At 32.4% G+C, this 23,959-nt stretch overlaps 1 protein-coding gene across 2 annotated transcripts in view; it reads right to left on the bottom strand.

Annotated features, from left to right (window-relative positions):
- LOC142332954 (adenosine deaminase-like) overlaps window positions 1–23,959 on the bottom strand; it is a 48,699-nt gene that overhangs the window by 3,056 nt on the left and 21,684 nt on the right. Inside the window, exons 4-8 of one of the 2 annotated variants that reach the window (XM_075379671.1) lie at window positions 20,872–21,011; window positions 15,964–16,170; window positions 9,843–9,955; window positions 6,297–6,466; window positions 1,828–1,954 (exon numbers count right to left, since the gene is read on the bottom strand). In XM_075379671.1, the coding sequence (XP_075235786.1) occupies window positions 1,828–1,954; window positions 6,297–6,466; window positions 9,843–9,955; window positions 15,964–16,170; window positions 20,872–21,011 (757 nt within the window). The remainder of the gene's footprint in view (window positions 1–1,827; window positions 1,955–6,296; window positions 6,467–9,842; window positions 9,956–15,963; window positions 16,171–20,871; window positions 21,012–23,959) is intronic. The other variant, XM_075379672.1, reaches the window with a different exon arrangement.

Below are 23,959 nucleotides of genomic sequence, written 5' to 3'. Positions count from 1 at the left end.
AAAGTTTAAAAATAATGTGTTGTAAAAAGAATGAAGTCAGTGACATACAAGGCATCCAACATGATTCAATTCATTTATGATGTGGATTGTAGGAAATAAAATCATTAACGGATAATAAGGGTTAGAATGTATAAAACATGATTTATTTGTATGATGTAAAAGTTCAGCATTTTAAAAAAAAAAAAATACAGACAAATACAGACATAGAAGAACAATTGCTAACATTTACAGGAACCAAACAACAACAGTAATAATTGAAGAACATAAGAAAGAAGCTGTAATAAGAAAGGGAGTCCGACAAGGATGTTCCCTATCCCTGTACTTTTTAATCATTACATGGAACTAGCAGTTAATGATGTTAAAAAACAATTTAGATTCGGAGTAACAATACAAGGTGCAAAGATAAAGATGCTATGATTTGCTGATATAGTAATTCTAGCCGAGTAAAAAGGATTTAGAAGAAACAATGAACAGCATAGATGAAGTCCTACACAAGAACTATCACATGAAAATAAACAAGAACAAAACGAAAGTAATGAAATGTAGCAGAAATAACAAAGATGGACCACTGAATATAAAAATAGGAGGAGAAAAGATTATGAGGTAGAAGAATTTTGTTATTTGGGAAGTAGAATTACTAAAGATGGACGAAGCAGGAGCGATATAAAATGCCGAATAGCACAGGCGAAACGAGCCTTCAGTCAGAAATATAATTTATTTACATCAAAAATTAATTTAACTGTCAAGAAAAGATTTTTGAAAGTATACGTTTGGAGCGTCGCTTTAAATGGAAGTGAAACTTGGACGATTGGAGTATCTGAGAAGAAAAGGTTAGAAGCTTTTGAAATACGGTGCTATAGGAGAATGTTAAAAATCAGATGGGTGGATAAAGCGACAAAGGAAGAGGTGTTGCGGCAAATAGATGAAAAAGAAGCGTTTGGAAAAATATACCTAAACGAAGAGACAGACTTATAAGCCACATATTAAGGCATCGTGGAATAGTCGCTTTAATATTGGAAGGACAGGTAGAAGGGAAAAAATTGTGTAGGCAGGCACATTTGGAATATGTAAAACAAATTGTGAGGGATGTAGGATGTAGGGGGTACACCGAAATGAAACGACTAGCACTAGATAGAGAATCCTGGAGAGCTGCATCAAACCAGTCAAATGACTGAAGACAAAAAATCTATATCAGAAATATACAAAAATATAAATATAAAATATACAAAAATCTATAAAAAAATTAACAACATAATTTAGTCTGATGATCCATGGGTGTAACACATTACAGGTACATTCATTACCCGAACAAGGTATTCATTTATCTAAGGACCATGAATAAAAAACATTGAAATAGATATTTAGGGACTTATGGAACACTATATAATTCAATCAAACAATAAAAAAATTAACAGATCTAATGGAACAATTCTGAGCTTGTTAAATTAAAATAAGATAAGAAATACTCCACAGTATAATTCTATATCTAATACTCAACGAACTGAGCCTGTGATATCAAAATATATTTGATTTATTATTATTTATACTAGTGATATTCCTGTAAATACATTTATCTACTGGATTGCTATAAATATATACATTTAGATCATTTATTTATTTAGTTCCTGTAAATCATAAAATTCAATATTCAATGTACTGTAGATTTTTACTAGAGGGAAATTCACGTTATTTACCAATGTGAATTCAACAAAATTTGGATAAAGAATATTCTTAATAGACATAATAATTAATTCATGTTCCAGCATTAATAGATATTACAATAATAATAAAAACAATAACAACGACAATAATAATAATTAAACTTACAGCTTGGTATATTTGTTGATTTGTCAAACCCCAACTTTTAGCTAAGATGTAATCATCATATAACCATTTCCCTGTTAATGTAGGATCATCAGAATTTAAAGATATATTAGCATTATCTTCAACAAATCTATAAAAAAAACAAAAATAATTCATGAATACAGTTAAATAAACAAACTAAAAACTTACATAAATGTATTTATAATATATTTATTTAATTAAACATAATGTTTTTTTGTCTTCAGTCATTTGACTGGTTTGATGCAGCTCTCTAAGGTTCCCTATCTAGTGCTAGTCGTTTCATTTCGGTATACCTTCTACCTCCTCATCCCTAACAGTTTGTTTTACATATTCCAAACGTTGCCTGCCTAAACAATTTATTCCTCCTACCTGTCCCTCCAATATTAAAGTAACTATTCCAGGATGCCTTAATATGTGGCCTATAAGTATGTCTCTTTTTTTAGGTATATTTTTCAAAACGCTTCTTTCTTCATCTATTTGTCGTTTTATCCACCCGTCTGATTTTTAACATTCTCCTATAGCATCGCATTTCAAAAGCTTCTAATCTTTTCTTCTCAGGTTCTCCGATCATCCAAGTTTCACTTCCATATAAAGCAACGCTCCAAACATATACTTTCAAAAATCAACATAATAACAGTATGAAATCTCAAGCTCAGCCAATTTCATTTTATGTTGGGAATCATACATTTTTTACATGTAAATTATTTTAAACCTGATGGGAATTGAATCCAGAACCTTCTTATAGATTGAGAAATGTCCCTGTGGGATAATTCATTTAATTTATAATTTATTATAGTTGATGAATTTATATCTTCTTGATTACCTAAGGTTAATTTTTTTTTAAATTTACAATATTTATTAATTAAAGAATTTCTCTATTGTGTTTACTACATCTCTGGAAATATAACACTAGAATTTGTTGTTAGATGATCAAGAGAATAGAGTTGGGAGACCATATCAAGAAATTGGTAATATTAAAACCTAACCGATGCAGTCTGGGCTTAAACTGCCAACCTCCAACGCTTGAAGTGACCTAATCTTTTTGTCAATAATTTTTAATTTAGTAAAATATCTTTTACTCGGCATGTTTTTCTTCTATTGGATAGACTGCAGTTGTAATATTAATTTTTCTTATGAAAACTTATTAATAACAGAAACATTTTAATTTTATCTTTAAAATCTGTTGTCAGGTTTTCTTTTTCATATGATTATGCATATTAGACCATAAAGCATCAAAAAAATCTCTTCATCTATCGCTACTTTGGATAATATTTTTCCACTTCTTTATTCATTTGTTTGTTTGTTTTCTCCAGTCAGTTTTCCAGCTACTGCCGGATCTGAGTGTGTGTGTGTGTGTGTGTGTGTGTATATAGATCAGCAATTGCATGACAATTACTGGATTGCCAAGCCTGATGTAGTTGCAGATGTAGCTGTGATGTGTGTAAAAATACCGGTAAACTTGTAGTCTTCAATAGACTCAGGTGAACCATTCCTGAGACGTGTCGTTAATTGAAACCCAACCACCAAAGAACACTGGTATCCACAGTCTATTATTCAAATCCACCATATATAAACAACTGCATTTACATGGACTAGAACTTTAGAGTTCTCAACTTTAAAAATCAGCTTATTTTGCAATGATGAGTTTAATCACTAGACTAACCCAGCAGGTAACCTACTCCATTAAATAAATAAATAACTTTTTTATTGTGATCGGTACGCAATAATACATTACACAGATCATGTTGTTAAAAAATAAATTATAAATGTAAAAACATAAATTATAAGATAAAGAATAGATGTAACAATTTAAGTATAGCTATTTGAAATAATTTTAGGGTAAATAATTAAATATAAAAAATTATTATTCAGAAGGTGCTATTGAAAATTATTTTGAGGGCAATATAAAAATATAAAAATATTATTTTAATGTAAACACTGAACAGAATAAAGAAAAATTCAGGGTTTTTTTAACTTTAATCATTTTCTCTCAGTTGTATCATTAAATCATTGTCTCTTGACATCTTAGTATCTTTTTAATTTATCATTTTGGTGTACCCGTGAGTCTTTCTCTCTCTCATCATCATCGTTAACATTTGCCTGATGGGAGGTCCCTTATACCACAGCTGTCTATTCATCCCTGATCCATCCTTTCACCTTCATTCCTTGTAGTTTCTAACCTTTATTTCATCTATTAACTTCATCCTTTTTCTTTTTCAGTTCCTTTCTCTCTCTAATTAGTTTTAATACATATATTATACATTTTATTCACTTTTTTTTCATTCTCCTTACACCAAAATTTCATCATTACTCACAATAAATCCTTCATAATTCGTTCATCAATATTATGTTTATGTTTTTTCTTACTGTTATTTATACAGTAAAATCGATTAAAGTATCACTACATAAAATATATAAAAATCAGAGTCTACGGGCAGTTTTATCCTACCAGATCACTCTCAGGATACATCAGCTTTATAGATCATGACATTTTCATCACGGATCTATAACCAACAGAAACCAAAATAATTTGAAGATAAGTCAGGGATAACGTTTGATAATGTAGACTGGAATAAAATGTTCAGCATTTTAAAAAGATTAGGGTTCAAATACAGAGGTAGCTGTAAAACGATTGATAACATTTACAGGAACCAAACAGCAACCGTAATAATCGAAGAACGTAAGAAAGAAGCTGTAATAAGAAAGGGAGTCCGACAAGGATGTTCCCTATCCCCGTTACATTTTAATCTTTACATAGAACTAGCAGTTAATGATGTTGAAGAACAATTTAGATCTGGAGTAACAGTACAAGGTGAAAAGATAAAGCTGCTACGATTTGCTGATGATATAGTAATTCTAGCTGAGAGTAAAAAGGATTTAGAAGAAACAATGAATAGCATGGATGAAGTCCTTCACAAGAACTACCACATGAAAATAAACAAGAACAAAACGTAATGAAATATAGTAGAAATAACAAAGACCATTGAATGTAAAATAGGAGGAGAAAAGATTATGGAGGTAGAAGAATTTTGTTATTTGGGAAGTAGAATTATTAAAGATGGACAAAGCAGGTGCGATATCAAATGCCGAATAACACAGCCGAAACGAGCCTTCAGTCAAAAATATAATTTGTTTACATCAAAAATTAATTTAAACGTCAGGAAAAGATTTTTGAAAGTATATGTTTGGAGTGTCGCTTTATATGGAAGTGAAACTTGGACGATCGGAGTATCTGAGAAGAAAAGATTAGAAGCTTTTGAAATGCGGTGCTATAGGAGAATGTTAAAAATCAGACGGGTGGATAAAGTGACAAATGAAGAGGTATTGCGGCAAATAGATGAAGAAAGAAGCGTTTGGAAAAATATAGTTAAAAGAAGAGTATACTCTTATAGTCCACATACTAAGGCAAACTGGAGTAGTCGCTTTAATATTGGAAGGACAGGTAGAAGGAAAAAAATTGTGTAGGCAGGCACATTTGGAATATGTAAAACAAATTGCTAGGGATGTAGGATGTAGGGGGTATACCGAAATGAAACGACTAGCCCTAGATAGGGAATCTTGGAGAGCTGCATCAAAGTTGTCAAATTACGAAGACAAAAAAAAACTATTGTAGAAATCCTTATTTTGTACTCGATTAATATCGATCAGAGACAGACTTATAGGCCACATACTAAGGCATCCTGGAATAGTCGCTTTAATATTGGAAGGACAGGTAGAAGGGAAAAATTGTGTAGGCAGGCCACGTATGGAATATGTAAAACAAATTGTCAGGGATATAGGATGGTGGGGGGTATACCGAAATGAAATGATTAGCACTAGATAGGGAATCTTGGAGAGCTGCATCAAACCAGTCAAATGACTGAAGACAAAAAAAAAGTCAGGGATAGAGAAAAAAAGATGATAACTAATTATGAAGAATTACAGTATGAGATAAATAATTTTACAAAGAAAATAATTTAGAACCGCCCAGATATTGGATAGCCATACGGCATAAATTCCTTGTAAGATAAGATACAGAGCACACCAGTCACTGAACAACAATTTGAAACTGATTGGCTCAAATATATCTAACAACAAAAATTTTTATATTCCAGAAATTAAATATTCTTTAAGATAAAATTTAGGTATTTTAAAGAACTTTATCCATCAATCCACAGAATTTTGTGTTATGGAGATTTATTGTACAGAATTATAAACTACTCAGGATGATATCCAGTGAAAAGTTTATAAATGAAAAAGAACTACTTTCAGATCTTGAAAATGATTTAATCGATATAAAAGTATATCATTTATAAAGTGTTAAATTGTTGATATTTCAATTCCTTACATTAGTTTAATTAACTTTGCATTAATCGCTATGCTAAATAATTAATAATACATATATAATAATAAATATTATTAAAAAAAAGTTAGTAGATTTATAAATAAGAAAAGATTAATATAATATTTACTGAACAATTGGATGTTTTTTAACATTTCCAGGAACAGCTCCAGTTAGTAGACTTGAATATGGGCAACACTCAAAATGTATATTATCTTTCAAACATTGAGCGTACAGTGTTGGATCTTGTATCACATGATAACCATGACCGATTCTATCACACCTGTAATGATCTTTGGCCTGAAATATTATCAGAAATAACAAATTACAAAAATCAGATACACGGCAAATCATAAATATGTTTAATATCAGATCGTTATTCATCATAAAATGGATAACATATTATCTTTTATCAGTTATTATTTTGAATATAAATAAAAAAATTATTGTTCATAATGTTTACATTGCAATCACTTCAACTAGTGAATAATAAGCAACCCCCCCACTGACCAAATGAAATGAGGATGATATTTATGACATGTAAATGAGGTACTCTTGTACAGACTGAGTCTGACCATTCCTGAGACGTATAGTTAATTGAACCTCAACTACCAAAGTTTTTTTTTTTTTGTCTACAGTCATTTGACTGGTTTGATGCAGCTCTCCAAGATTCCCTATCTAGTGCTAGTCGTTTCATTTCAGAATACCCTCTACATCCTACATTCCTAACAATTTGTTTTACATATTCCAAACGTGGCCTGCCTACACAATTTTTTCCTTTTATCTGTCCTTCCAATATTAAAGCAACTATTCCAGGATGCCTTAGTATGTGGCTTTAACTATATTTTTCCAAATGCTTCTTTCTTCATCTATTTGCCGCAATACCTCTTCATTTGTCACTTTATCCACCCATCTGATTTTTAACATTCTCCTATAGCACCGCATTTCAAAAGCTTCTAATCTTTTCTTCTCAGATACTCCGATCGTCCAAGTTTCACTTCCATATAAAGCGACACTCCAAACATATACTTTCAAAAATCTTTTCCTGACATTTAAAATTAATTTTTGATGTAAACAAATTATATTTCTTACTGAAGGCTCGTTTCGCTTGTGCTATTCGGCATTTTATATCGCTCCTGCTTCGTCCATCTTTAGTAATTCTACTTCCCAAATAACAAAATTCTTCTACCTCCATAATCTTTTCTCCTCCTATTTTCACATTTAGCGGTCCATCTTTGTTATTTCCACTACATTTCATTACTTATTTTCTTCTTGTTTATTTTCATGCGATAGTTTTTGCGTAGGACTTCATCTATGCCGTTCATTGTTTCTTCTAAATCCTTTTTATTCTCGGCTAGAATTACTATATCATCAGCAAATCGTAGCATCTTTATCTTTTCACCTTGTACTGTTACTCCGAATCTAAATTGTTCTTTAACATCATTAACTGCTAGATCCATGTAAAGATAAAAAAGTAACGGAGATAGGGAACATCCTTGTCGGACTCCCTTTCTTATTAGGGCTTCTTTCTTATGTTCTTCAATTGTTATTGTTGCTGTTTGGTTCCTGTACATGTTAGCAATTGTTCTTCTATCTCTGTATTTGAACCCTAATTTTTTTAAAATGCTGAACATTTTATTCCAGTCTACGTTATCGAATGCCTTTTCTAGGTTTATAAACGCCTAGGTTAACGCCAATGTTGGTTTGTTTTTCTTTAATCTTCCTTCTACTATTAATCTGAGGCCTAAAATTGCTTCCCTTGTCCCTATACTTTTCCTGAAACCAAATTGGTCTTCTCCTAACACTTCTTCCACTCTCCTCTCAATTCTTCTGTATAGAATTCTAGTTAAGATTTTACCAAAGTACACTGGTCTAATTATTCAAATCAATAAAAAATTAACTAATTTTTATTATGATTTGAATCTGAGAACTCTGGACTTTGAAAATCAGCTGATTTGTGTCGACCAGTTTATAAGTGATTCAAACATGTATTTCATCGTTTTCTTGGAAATAACAAAGCAGAACATACTGATCTTTTAGTACAAAACTTCTTATTTTTCCTGTTTAGTCTCCGGTAATTACCGTTTAGATAATACTTCAGAGGATGATATGTATGAGTGTAAATGAAGTGTAGTCTTGTACATTCTCAGTTCGACCATACCTAAGATGTGTGGTTAATTGAAACCCGACCACCAAAGAACACCGGTATCTACGATTTAGTATTCAAATCCGTGTAAAAATTTAGTCTGCCGAATGTCATAAAAAATAAATTTGTTTGAATGCTCATCTTCCCACAAAATTTGGGTGCTGAGAGAAAGGAGCAGGGAGAAAGCTTCCACCAAGATATATTACAAATGGAACAGCGTTACCGAGGCGGACTGGATAAATCGGTGATGAGCAACTACTATTGGTTTTTACAAAGAGAAGACCCTACTACACACAAAAGGAAGGAGTAATTTATATTAGTTCACCACTTCCAGCTTTAGATATGTTTATACAGAGTGATTCAGGAGGATAGGGCAATACTCTACTTTGTGAAATATTAAGCCGTGTTGCAATTAATCGTATGCTTGTTGCCGGACTACGTTGAACCATCTGCAGAATGTTTTCACCTTCATCAGCACGATTTGCTTGTCTTTCAAATGAAATATGAGCGCTGGGAAGTGTACCGTTATCACGAAGATTATTAAAAATTCTAATAAATTCTTTACGATTTGGTACAACACGACCAGGATACCTGTGTAGATATTCCGTAACCGCTGCCGCAGCACTTCCATTACAAAATCCATAGATGAAAATCATGTCGGCATATTCGGCATTAGTGAAGATACGCGGCATTTTTGAAAGCAAAACTAAACAGAATTTCCCTTTTTTTAACAGACTTGATTTTTATGCGCTGTAAAATGAATACAAAATTACACTTCTTAACAGTTTTCTGAAATTTTTACGATAAGAATTCGACGTAATACTGTAAACACGATTAATCAGCGAACGATTATATAACACATTACCACAATTAACCGACAACAATGAGTACTATTTAAACAAATTGTGATATAAAAAATCAGTGTTGCCAACTTGTTTTCCGTAGGTCTAAAATTATTGTACCTACTAGACACATCTGTTTTCTTTTTTGTTTCATTTTCTACTAAGTTTTCGTCGGTTTTGTTGTTAATAAGAGTCGTTTAGAATTATATTTCTTTTCTGTTGACATTATTTACATCAATCTTCTTATAATTAAATTCTCTACAATTTACGTTTACAAAATGTACGATTTATTGCAAATTTAACAACGTTATTGTACGTCAAACGTAAAAAAAAATGTGTTTTTGACCCTATTTTTGACGTTTTACACGGGATATCTTAGAAACTAAGAGATACAGTTCTGGAACCTTTTTTTCGATTTCCCAGCTCAAAAACCATACGAAACGATTGAATTTTCCCCTTAATTGACCTTCCCAGAATTTCAGAAAGCCTTAATTTACCCGGAGGAACAGAAACTCGGGCGAAATCTTTCACTCTGTATAACTCGGTAACGAAGCGTTTTCGGACATATGTTTGTATGAACTTTTTTCTTATTTTTAGCCTCTAGAATGAGTTGTCAAAGTATTACCCTATCCTCCTGAATCACTCTGTATACATTTTACAATTAAAATATATGTATTTTTTTTATTACTCTTTTAATAGCCGTTGGTCCGCTTGCTTCTCCTGCATGTATTGTTGTATGGATACCAGTTTTCCGTGCTTCTTCAAACGTTTTTGTTAATTTTTCATCCACTGGAGCTTCCTCTTTAAAAAAAAAAAATTAAAACCATATATGATAAACAGTAATTGAAATGAAAAGATAAGTGCAAAATTAAGAATCGTTTATGTTAATAAACAATTGAAATATAAATTTGCATTTCGATTGTTAAAAAAAAAAACCAGTAATTATAAAGAAAATAATAAATATAAAAACACACTTAAAATATAAATCAGTAATAGAATTAAACAAAAGTACTACCCGCATTTAGAAATAAAGGTCGTTAGAAATAAAATAGAACCTCGTATTAGGTTGCAATTAAGCAATTCCTTTACGGTTAAATATCATGTTCTCCAGGCTCCGTCAGGGAGGGGGGTCCTTTCTCAATTTTGGTTGGGCCGTGTCAGGGCCCAACCAAACTTATACCCTTTCTTATTACGGCTTCTTTCTTATGTTCTTCTAGCGTCCTGAAGGGCAGCCATACCAGAAGCGGATGAAGAGCTTCTAAACATCCTCTCCTTTTCAAAACTTACAATAAGATAAAATAACCCAGCAATTGCGACTCCCCCGGAAAAGGGGACGCATTGCTCCCTCCTTATAGCTAGTGCCCCGTTGTGGCGTATTCCTGCTAGCCTATTAAAGAGTTAGCACCGAAAGGACTTCAGTGGACGGTCTGAAGGGGAATTACGTCGGGAGGACAGGCTTTATAAGCCTAGCCTTCCGCGGTCGGCCCGTAAAATGGGTTCGATAACGCTGGTTTAACAACGGAATTGGAATGCAATTAAATCCGTCCTTAAAACACTAAATAATAATAAACAAAACTTGTAAAAATTAGACCCGCTATTTAAAATTAACCCTTTAAAAAAAACAAGCCCGATTAGAAAGGTCCAGCAGCAAGGGACTCTGTCCAGGTTCTGCGATAAAGTAGGGAGTAATAGACTCCTGCCAACTTTGCATTCCATTCCATTCCATTCCATGTTCTTCTATTATTACTGTTGCTGTTTGGTTCCTGTAAATGTTAGCAATCGTTCTTCTATCTCTACATTTGAACCGTAATTTTTGTTTAAAATGCTGAACATTTTATTCCAGTCTACGTTATCGAATGCCTTTTCTAGGTCTATAAACGCCAAGTATGTCGGTTTGTTTTTCTTTAATCTTCCTTCTACTATTAATCTGAGACCTAAAATTGCTTCCCTTGTCCCTTTACTTTTCCTGAAACCAAATCGGTCTTCTCCTAACACTTCATCCACTCTCGTCTCTATTCTTCTGTATAGAATTCTAGTTAAGATTTTTGATGCATGACATTATTTATAAAAACTAAAATTATTTTGTAAAACATTTTAAGGAAAATAAAATTAATTTATTTTTTAATAAGTGAAAAATATTTCATTTTTCTGAGACTAAAATATTTTTATTATAAAAAAAAAATTATTTTGAGTAATAAATTTAGAGTTTATATTGAAACATTCAAATCGATATTCTTATCAAAACTTTCCAAATTAGTTGTAAAATTTCGTCCTTCTGTTTTTTATAAAAATTTGTAAAAATCTTGTAGATCACTGGGAATGAGTTTTGTCGGTTCTAATAAATCTTTAATTTTAATATTTTACCATTAGATCACAATTTAAAACGTTCTAATTCAACAAATATTTCTTGAACTCTTTTTCAAATGTTACTATTTCAACATTTTCATTACTTGCCGGTTCATTTTTTAATAATTATTTTTAGAAAAATGGAACCTATATCAAAACGCGGTAAAATGTAAGAAAAAATTTCATCCATATACTTAATTCCTTAGACATTTTTTGAATCGGTTCCTGCTTTTACAAAATTAATTTCTAAATAAAATATAAATTTATTCTATAATACGTATACTTCATAAAAACCAATAACTATTTTATATCAGCAGAACTCATATTATTGTCCGCTTTGATTCTGCTTTTCCGTTTCCTATTATTACGTATTTTTATGTACGTCATCTATTCAAGTACCACATAAATATGATCACGTATTTTAGCGCCGACTCAAAAGAGCGTCCAGGAATTAATTATGTGAACGGAATTTTTTCTTACTTCTTAGCTCATTTTGATGTCGGTGCAATTTTTTTTTTTAAATAATTATCCCATGATTTTCTGTTTTTTTTTTTTTTGTCTTCAGTCATTTGACTGGTTTGATGCAGCTCTCCAAGATTCCCTATCTAGTGCTAGTCGTTTCATTTCAGTATACCCTCTACATCCTACATCCCTAACAATTTGTTTTACATATTCCAAACGTGGCCTGCCTACACAATTTTTCCCTTCTACCTGTCCTTCCAAAATTAAAGTGACTATTCCAGGATGCCTTAGTATGTGGCCTATAAGTCTGTCTCTTCTTTTAACTATATTTTTCCAAATGCTTCTTTCTTCATCTATTTGCCGCAATACCTCCTCATTTGTCACTTTATCCACCCATCTGATTTTTAACATTCTCCTATAGCACCACATTTCAAAAGCTTCTAACCTTTTCTTCTCAGATACTCCGATTGTCCAAGTTTCACTTCCATATAAAGCGACACTCCAAACATACACTTTCAAAAATCTTTTCCTGACATTTAAATTAATTTTTGATGTAAACAACTTATATTTCTTACTGAAGGCTCGTTTAGCTTGTGCTATTCGGCATTTTATATCGCTCCTGCTTCGTCCATCTTTAGTAATTCTACTTCCCAAATAACAAAATTCTTCTACCTCCATAATCTTTTCTCCTCCTATTTTCACATTCAGCGGTCCATCTTTGTTATTTCTACTACATTTCATTACTTTTGTTTTGTTCTTGTTTATTTTCACGCGATAGTTCTTGCGTAGGACTTCATCTATGCCGTTCATTGTTTCTTCTAAATCCTTTTTATTCTCGGCTAGAATTACTATATCATCAGCAAATCGTAGCATCTTTATCTTTTCACCTTGTACTGTTACTCCGAATCTAAATTGTTCTTTAACATCATTAACTGCTAGTTCCATGTAAAGATTAAAAAGTAACGGAGATAGAGAACATCCTTGTCGGACTCCCTTTCTTATTATGGCTTCTTTCTTATGTTCTTCAATTGCTACTGTTGCTGTTTGGTTCCTGTACATGTTAGCAATTGTTCTTCTATCTCTGTATTTGAACCCTAATTTTTTTAAAATGCTGAACATTTTATTCCAGTCTACGTTATCGAATGCCTTTTCTAGGTCTATAAACGCCAAGTATGTCGGTTTGTTTTTCTTTAATCTTCCTTCTACTATTAATGTGAGGCCTAAAATTGCTTCCCTTGTCCCTATACTTTTCCTGAAACCAAATTGGTCTTCTCCTAACACTTCCTCCACTCTCCTCTCAATTCTTCTGTATAGAATTCTAGTTAAGATTTTTGATGCATGACTAGTTAAACTAATTGTTCTGTATTCATTAACTGAATAAATTACATACGACGGAAATGTTTTATATTATCGAGTTTGCGATAAAAATATTTCGTGCGCAAAAAGATTTCAAATAGACCAGCATTTCAAGACAAGTCTTTATATCACAGGATTGCAAAAGAACGCCAGATCACAAGATTACAACTCCAAACTTTGAGTTTCAAGCTTTCTATAACTAGCAGGTATGTAGAAAAAATGAGTGCTGATCAAACCTGCTGTTTTTTTTTAATACTAGAATCGTTAAATCGTTAAATGCTTTCTTGGACTGACAAACTGCCATAGCCTTTACACTGTCAAAGTCGTTTATTACACCTTTAATGGCCTCGAAATCTTCATTGTAAAACACTACGGGTTCAATCTACGTTCCCCATCGAGTTACCACCGGTTCGGTAAGTAAAGACACATTTGGCAGTTTTTCTTTATAGGCCTTATTGCGAGCAAGTGCCTTAAGAAACACTTTCTTTGTTGATGAAATCAGTTTCACCACATTCAAAAATGTGGATCGTACTTTTTCAGCGAGTAGATGTACTTCGTGAGCAAAGCATGTCGCATGAATTTAACTAAGATAAAATACTTGGAGGACTTTGGCTGATTTGATCATATAGGGAGCAGGATCTGAGAAAAATGTAAACACTCTTTCATCTGTAGAAGATTCAGCAAATATTTTTTCATTCACAAATCTGGAGATCGTAGAACGATTTGTCTTTTCAAGGTCTTGGCAGGCCACCAAATAGGAAGAAGGCTGTAGTTTTATTGCTCCAAAAATTACATTCGCAATGTAAAGACCATAAATGTTGGTAACTCCGTCAGCTGAAGTCCAAATAATCCTTGAGTTCATTGCATATTTCTTCCAGAACATGTAGGTAAATTGTCGGTATATAATTTTTACGCGATGTTGATTCATCTGGTATATTTTGATTTAAACAATATTTTTGCAGAAAATCTTTGCAGGTAGGATTTATAAGTTCGTGAAGAGGAATATTACTTATAAGCAATGCTTCACATAAATCCATTCTAAAGTAGTGTTTCTGTTTACCTTTGGAAGTACTACTGGCGCTGTTATAAGGTGATTTTGTGGGCCTTTCTTTTGCAATCCTGCTTTATAAAGATTTGTCTTGACGTGCTCTCTTTCTTTCTCTTTTTTCCTGTTTAGCCTCCGGTAACTACCGTTAAGATAATTCTTCAGAGGATGATATGTATGAGTGTAAATGAAGTGTAGTCTTGTACATTCTCAGTTCGACCATTTCTGAGATGTGTGGTTAATTGAAATCCGACCACCAAAGAACACCGGTATCCACGTTCTGGTATTCCAGTTCGTGTAAAAATAGCTGGCTTTACTAGGACTTAAACGCTGGAACTCTCGACTTCCAAATCAGCTGATATGGGAAGACGCGTTCACCACTAGACCAACCCGGCGGGTTGTCTTAACATGCTGGTTTGTTTGAAACCTTTTTTGTGCACGAAATATTTTTCTCGCAAACTCGATAATATAACACATTTCCGTCGTATGTAAATGTTTCAAGATAGTCAGCTATCCTCGAAGAGACACTTTTTTCGGGAAGCATGGTACACATTAAACTTTGCACAAATAAATAAAAAATTAAACTGATGCAATGAGCGCGTCAATAATAACCTACGTAAATTTAATTGCCTAGGGGGAGGAGTACTGCAGTAGTCGTGCGCGACGCAGAATGGTATCGTTCGTCCTTGTCTAGCGCGAGACTATGTTTTACTTAGCTCATAATAATATTATCCTCCCAGAACAATAGACGCGCAGTTGCTAAGAGCGGTGCGGATAATCGGTTTGGCCGGATACAACGTAAGATTTCATTTATTAACAAGGTATCCTACCGAAAAATATTGTAAATATAGCGAAAATATGCATAATCACCACTAGATTTTTAAGGAAAATATGCAATAGCCGGTGAAATGGCTTAATATGCAAACGCATATAATTCGGTCTCTACTAATGACACATCAACAGTGTTACAAGTATTACGAATGAATTTAGTTGTCCATCTTGCGAGAGACCGCAAAAGACCATGTAATGGTCTACCGATGATATATTTTTATATATCAGGTTTGAAAGGTTTGAGACGAGATACATCGATTTTTGATGATTTTATTAACGGCGATACATATCTTTTGTAGAAAAAACTCATAACCTGACCTCCATATAATATCATCTAATGTGACGCATACAAATAGAATATCAGGCAGGATTCCCACTGTCCCTACCTACTCGCCGGACAGCGAAAAAAAGATTTTTGTCAATTTTCAGACTGATTTTTTATGTCTAAAAACGTTTTTCAATATTATGGTACCACTGAGAAAAGCATCTGCGTCGATTGCAACAAGATTTATTTCAATCGAAATAAGGGAAAAGTTACGTGCGAAAAAAAAAACATAAAAAATATATCGAATATGTAACCTGTTTTTTGAAATCTGTTAAAAATAATATTTCAAGTTCATCCTTAACAATTTTTATTTCGTGGGGAAGCTTATATCGTACGTTTTACATTGGGATTGTTCTTAAAAGCTACCGTTATAAAAAGTGCTTTATACAAAACTACAGTAAAAAATTATTTTATATGAAAATATAAAGAAAAAATAATCCATACCAGTTACTCCATCAGAAGGTTGTTTAGTACACACATCAAATCCGACTACATCGTCATATTTCTGGCATAGCCTCAATACCTCTTCACTGACATTCTCTGAGCCGGTCCAGCCATAGAAAATTGTCAATAATGTTTTAACATTTATTCCAAATTTATCGTAACCCTTTTTAAATCCTCTTATTACTGCTTCAACTACCGCTTCCAGAGCTTTAAAATACAACATAGAATTTTATATAATTGAAATTTAATTTATTCTTTACAATTAATAAATAGTATTAGGAATATAAAAAAAAAAATTGTAATCTTATTGTGCCTCATAATCTCCAAAATAATTGAGAAAATTAGCACATCCTTTATTTATATATATATATATATATATATAATATAATCTTTACATGGAACTAGCAGTTAATGATGTTAAAGAACAATTTAGTTTCGGAGTAACAGTACAAGGTGAAAAGATAAAGATGCTACGATTTGCTGAAGATATAGTAATTTTAGCCGAGAGTAAAAAGGATTTAGAAGAAACAATGAACGGCATAGATGAAGTCCTACACAAGAACTATCGGGTGAAAATAAACAAGAACAAAACAAAAGTAATGAAATGTAGTAGAAATAACAAAGATGGACCGCTGAATGTGAAAATAGGAGGAGAAAAGATTATGGAGGTAGAAGAATTTTGTTATTTGGGAAGTAGAATTACTAAAGATGGACGAAGCAAGAGCGATATAAAATGCTGAATAGCACAAGCTAAACGAGCCTTCAGTAAGAAATATAATTTGTTTACATCAAAAATTAATTTAAACGTCACGAAAAGATTTTTTAAATTATATGTTTGGAGTGTCGCTTTATATGGAAGTGAAACTTGGACGATCAGAGTATCTGAGAAGAAAAGATTAGAAGCTTTTGAAATGCGGTGCTATAGGAGAATGTTAAAAATCAGATGGGTGGATAAAACGACAAATGAAGAGGTATTGCAACAAATAGATGAAGAAAGAAGCGTTTGGAAAAATATAGTTAAAAGAAGAGACAGACTTATAGTCCACATACTAAGGCATCCTGGAGTAGTCGCTTTAATATTGGAAGGACAGGTAGAAGGAAAAAATTGTGTAGGCAGGCCACGTTTGGAATATGTAAAACAAATCGTTGTGGATGTAGGATGTAGAGGGTATACTGAAATGAAACGACTAGCACTAGATAGGGAATCTTGGAGAGCTGTATCAAACCAGTCAAATGACTGAAGACAAAAAAAAAAATATATATATAAACTAAATAAGTTAGAAAATTATCCAGATTAATAGAAAATTTTCTAATGCAATTCATTAAATCAACAACCAAAAACAAAGCAGAAAACCTCGACGTTTCGTAGAAGATGTAGGACTTTATCAAGACAAACCACAAATGACAAAAAACCACACCAGCAAACACTTATTAACTCCCCACCACCTAATCTAATAAAATCCAAAATCCCCACTACTAAAAATGTTATAGTTTACAAAAAATGATAACATGTAAAAAAATAAAACAAAATATAAAAATATTTAACACTTTCAGTGCCATGTGTATAGTTATTATACACAGTAAGACTTTTATGTGGACCATGTGTATACATATTATACAAATGAGACCCAGTTCACCAGACCAGCTCATAATCTTAAAAAATTTACCCTGGACCTAAGCAAATTTTTTTCAAAAACAAGCAATACTGATCTAAGTTAAGTAGTTTGATGTACTTAAAATTGCATTTTAATCAATTTAAGTCCAGTTTTAATGCGTGTATAAAATATATACATGTGGTCTGTGGAGAAAAATTGGTAAATGGTCCACAAATATAGCAGAGTACTTGTAAATTTAAGAACATAAGTATACTGGTTTCTGCAATACAATTATGTTTAATATTCTTCCCTAATGTAAAAATACAAAAACCGATACAACTAATTAATGATACAACAAATGACAAAGGCCAACTATCCTAAAGTTTTAAGTTTTTTTATTCTATTACTTTCACCGTTTATAGTCTAAAGTTCACTGCTTCTCAAGAAAAACAAATTATTAAATAACAAGCAATATTATAGGCCTATCAATGTACCATGACGTATCAACAAAACGTAACATACAGTATTTTACTTCAAACTATTATTTTCACTGTTTATGATCGGTAGTCGACTGATTCTTTGAAAAATACAAATTATAAGTTACCCTAAAGCGCTTAGAAGTTACTTTATTAGTTATTGTTTCTACTATAATTGGCAGTAGACTGCTGATATAAAAAAATACAAATTATTAAGAAATGCTGTAGGCCTAACTATTCTAAAGTATAAGTGTTACTTTAGTCAATTATTTCTGGTATTTACAATGTGAAGTTCACCGCTTCTTTATACACTTATAGATTTTAAAAAACACTGTATACACATAAATTTTTCCTCACAAGATAACTTGCGGTGTCTTTTTAGCAGCAGTATTTCTATCAAATATTTTAGCAAAATGTGCATAACACAATACACACTTTCCTCTTTTATTAATTTGTACAAGTTGATGGTCAGCTGGAATTATATTTGGTGGTTCCTGTGTATTATTTTGAGGTTTTAGATTGAAAATTAGAAGAGTTGCTAACATCTCTCTCAGAAAGTTCAAACTGTTCAAAAACATCACATTCACTTTCTAAATCACAAGACTCGCTTTCAGCATCGTTAATATCAAATATTGGGTCATCAGAGTCTGAGATATCGGCAAATTAACTCGAGTCACTATCGCTATTATTATTTAAGAAGTCCATAATGTCTTCAGAATTCATTATCGATTATTTGCATTAACAGCAACACACAAGCTACAAAACAACAATCATAACCACAAAATTTTACTAGCAATGCTAAATACATGGACTCAAAAAGTCAGCTGATTTTGTGTAGCTGACAGGGCTACCGATGTGTTAAATCTTACAACCCAAAGGCATAAAACTTTTACCCTAGCTCAGACCTACACATTAACCCACACAAATCATTGCTAGCATGCAGAATATTGATACACAACCTTCTCAACTTGGACAACACATGTGAGACAATATAATACACACAGCCTGGGATGAAACTGTGACTGTTTATATCATTGATACACATGGTCTGGTGAAAAGAAAATGGGAAATCTATCGTAGGCTACTGCAATAACACTGCCATATATGCCTGGTGCTGAAAGTGTTAAACAAGTATAAATAAATAAAAAAATAATAGTACAAATAATATTATATTAAAAACAACAAATCATCAGGGGAAGATGGAATTATAACTGAATTTCTGAAAAATTTAGGCCCAAATTCACTCAAACAAATTACAGAAATAATCCAAAACATATGGCAAACTGAAAAATTTCTGAATGATTGGAAGATTGCTCTAATCCACCCATTGCATAAAAAAGGCAACAAATCAGAAAAAAATAACTATAGAGGGATCTCTCTTGTACCGGTCACATACAAAATTCTATCAGGGTGTCTCTTGGATAGAACACAAAAGCAATTAGAACCTAAATTAGCAGAATATCAAGCAGGTTTCAGACCAAATAGGTCATGCCTGAAACAAATTTTTAACCTGAAAACTATTCTCAAAATACGAGCCCTAAGACAGAAACCCCTAGTATGCACATTTGTAGACTTCAAAAAGGCCTACGATTCGATAGATAGGTCCTCACTATTCCAAATTTTGGAAGAAATGGGACTAGATTCTAAAACCCTAGAATTCATAAAAAAAACACTACCAGACACAAAGTCTAAAGTTAAATTTATGGGAGAAATCTCAGAACCCTTCGACATTCATACAGGTGTGAGACAGGGTGATGGAGTTTCTCCGATGTTGTTTAGTGTTGTCCTTGACAAGGTTATGGAAGAATGGGAGAAGGAACTTAAGGAATGTGAGTTTTGGAAACCAATCCGGCTGGGCTTTCCCAAAAACAACCTTTACATACCATACCTCGCATTTGCGGATGATCTGGCAATATTGACCGATGATGAGAAGATTGTTGTCAAACAGCAGCTCGAGATACTTAAAGAAAATGCAGAAAAAGTGGGACTGCAGATCTCATTCGAGAAAACTAATAAAAGTCGACATGTTTAAAATTTTATTTGTTGTCTGTTGACATTATTTACATCAATCTTCTTATAATTAAATTCTCAACAATTTATGTTTAAAAAATGTATGATTTATTGCCAATTTAACAACGTTATTGTACGTCAAAAGTAAAAAAAAATGTGTTTTTTGATCCTATTTTTGGTGTTTTACATGAGATATCTTAGAAACTAAGAGAGATACAGTTCTGGGATCTATTTTTTTCGATTTCCCAGCTCAAAAACCATAAGAAACAATTGAATTCGCCCCTTAATTGACCTTCCCAGAATTTCAGAAAGCCTTAATTTACCCGGTGGAACTGAAACTCGGGCGAAATCTTTCATCCTGTATAACTCGCTAACGAAGCGTGTTCGGACCTATGTTTATATGAACTTTTTTCTTATTTTTAGTCTCTAGAATGAGTTGTAAAAATATTGCCCTATCCTCCTGAATCACCTGTATAAATATATGTATATATATATATAGAGAGAGAGAGAGAGAGAGAGAGAGAGTAGTGGTAGTAGAAATGGAGTAGTGGTAACGTCTCGGACGTTTATCCAGAGATATATTTAACCGATCATCCGATATTCCTGTCAGGTCAATGCTACTGATTCCTCGAAAAATATTATTACAAAAAATATCTTTAAAGAAAATAATGGTAATTTGATTAGATCAGTAATAAATTCTAACTACCTCGCTTTTAAGTGATTTGATTACATTAATCTGGCAGATCACTCCTTTCTCTGAGACTTCCTTGAAAGAGATATTTGCTAAAAATATTGTAAATACTATATTAATAAAAATTAATGTTTACCTTTTTCTCCTAATTGATTGTATAACGGAATTCCAGCGCTTTTATGCGGTGAATATCTGACTTCGGCATAAACTATCCCTTGATGAAATGCATCCTCACAATATTCATAAGCAACCCTTTCAATTGTTTCAACATCACCCCTAAAAATAAATAATAATATAGTAAAGGAAATCTTTGACAACGGTTCTGAAGTCGTGGATTAGTAATCAATAAATATAATGCGCTAGCCACTAAGAACTTGCAACACAGCAGTGTTGTCTATAAAACATTACGTTTAAAAGATTGTGCACTAACACAATAGGAACATCGACATACCTTACAATAATTGATGGAAACCATCCTGATAAGCATTCTGCTCATAAACGCCTGCAAGCGTCAGATTGTTCTCGAAGATTCTCACTTGTTCGTATGGAATATTCTTGATGAAATTACGAATAACAGTGTGAAGTTCCTGGAGGCTATAGGGGTTTCTTCGATAAATCATTACTTTTGCATAATCCCAGAAGTAAAAATCCGGTAGGCTTAAGTCCGGAGAAATAACCCCTTAGAAATGATTCGATCTTTGAAAACCTTTTGCAGTAACTTCATGGATTTGCTAGCTGTATGAGCGATTACAGTGTTTTGTTAAATCCAAGAGTTATTAATATCGTCCTCGATTACCTAACTCTTATTAATATACTAGTGAATGAGTCACAATAACGAGCTGAATCTATTGATTCTGTAATGAATATCGGGACACTACTCTCTTTCTGGATATTGGAATCCAAACTCCAGTCGTTTGGTCACGTAAAGGAACCTCATGTGGGTTGTTGGCAGATCATAAATTGAGTTCTGTATATTCATATACCCTGATAAATGGAATCGTGCTTCATCGGTTTAAAAAACATTTTTTTTTGTCTTCAGTCATTTGACTGGTTTGATGCAGCTCTCCAAGATTCCATATCTAGTGCTAGTCGTTTCATTTCGGTATACCCTCTACATCCTACATCCTTAACAATTTGTTTTACATATTCCAAACGTTATTCCTGCCTACACAATTTTTTCCTTCTACCTGACCCTCTAATTTAATAATATTCCAGTATGCTTTAATATGTAACCTATAAGTGTGTCTCTTCTTTAAACTATATTTTTCCAAACGCTTCTTTCTTCGTCTATTTGCCGCAACACCTCTTCATTTATTACTTTATCCACCTACCTGATTTTTAACATTCTCCTATAGCACCGCATTTCAAAAGTCTTGATAAAGTCCTATATCTTCTACGAAACGTTGAGGTTTTCTGCTTTGTTTTTGGTTGTTGATTTAATGAATTGCATTAGAAAATTTTCTATTAATCTGGATAATTTTCTAACTTATTTAGTTTATATATATATTTTTTTTTGTCTTCAGTCATTTGACTGGTTTGATGCAGCTCTCCAAGATTCCCTATCTAGTACTAGTCGTTTCATTTCAGTATACCCTCTACATCCTACATCCACAACGATTTGTTTTACATATTCCAAACGTGGCCTGCCTACACAATTTTTTCCTTCTACCTGTCCTTCCAATATTAAAGCGACTACTCCAGGATGCCTTAGTATGTGGACTATAAGTCTGTCTCTTCTTTTAACTATATTTTTCCAAACGCTTCTTTCTTCATCTATTTCTCGCAATACCTCTTCATTTGTCACTTTATCCACCCGTCTGATTTTTAACATTCTCCTATAGCACCGCATTTCAAAAGCTTCTAATCTTTTCTTCTCAGATACTCCGATCGTCCAAGTTTCACTTCCATATAAAGCGACACTCCAAACATACACTTTCAAAACTCTTTTCCTGACATTTAAATTAATTTTTGATGTAAACAAATTATATTTCTTACTGAAGGCTCGTTTAGCTTGTGCTATTCAGCATTTTATATCGCTCTTGCTTCGTCCATCTTTAGTAATTCTACTTCCCAAATAACAAAATTCTTCTACCTCCATAATCTTTTCTTCTCCTATTTTCACATTCAGTGAAGTAATCGAATAAAACGGACTTAAAATTTCTTACGAAAAGACTAAAATGATGGCTATAGATCCTTTAGTTATTAATTCTGTGAATATTAACGGAAACAAAGTAGAACTTGTAGAAAAATTTAAATATCTTGAACAGATCAAGATATTTAAATATCTTGATCTGTTTTGTAATCGTAACGAAAAACAAAATCGGACCGAAAGACTTAATAAATTATTTTAAGTGCTTCAAGTAACCAAAAATACTTACAACAAAAAATCGCTCTCGATTAACACTAAAATTAGACATTACAAAACTGCGGTTAAACCGGTAATAACTTACGCGAGCGAGACTTTATTTAGATTGAATCAGGAAAATAGGACCGAACCTTTGCTTAAAGTTGAACGCAGGATTCTTAGAACCCGCATAAACGAAAAATATAAACACGAAAATCGGTACAGATTATCGCCTAATAAATTTCTATACGAAAACTTGGAATCTTTAATCGATACTATGAAAAAAAAGCGAATTTCTTTCTGCGCACACTCGTTAAGATTACCGCAGGATAGGATTACTTAGAGAATTATCGATCTATTTTGGTCTTTAAAAAATCTGCCATCATGGATCAAAGAAATTAAAGAAGACATGCAAGTATTAAATTTAATTTACGAAGATTTACTTAATAAATCCGAAAAATAAAAATTTGTTATTAAAGATCCGAATACCGACTTTAAAGTAAGAACTTTTAATTATACAAAAAGGGTTTATTCAGAAGAGGATCGTAAAGCAAGATCATTAAGAATGACTAAATATTAATAGCTAAGAATTTAAAGGCCAAAAGATCGGCAAAAAAGGCTTGAATTATTCTGACTAAAGTGGTCCTTTGCGGCCTTAAAAGTAAAAAATAATAATAATTTTTTTGTATTATTTTTAAATAATACATTTACTGATTATTGCTACTGGCGGATCCAAGGGGTAACTATGGCTCCCATGATTCCTCGTTGGAATCGATTTAAGTTAACACGGTGTATTTTTAAAAAGATAAAAAATGAGTAATACCTTTGAAATTTAAAAAAAAAATACATAAATAATAAAAAACTTTTTTTTTCTGATGCC

Source organism: Lycorma delicatula, chromosome 12, assembly GCF_047948215.1.
Source record: "Lycorma delicatula isolate Av1 chromosome 12, ASM4794821v1, whole genome shotgun sequence".
NCBI lineage: Eukaryota > Metazoa > Arthropoda > Insecta > Hemiptera > Fulgoridae > Lycorma > Lycorma delicatula.
Note: the sequence above shows the minus strand (reverse complement) of the source record. Positions and strands in the feature narration are given on the sequence as shown.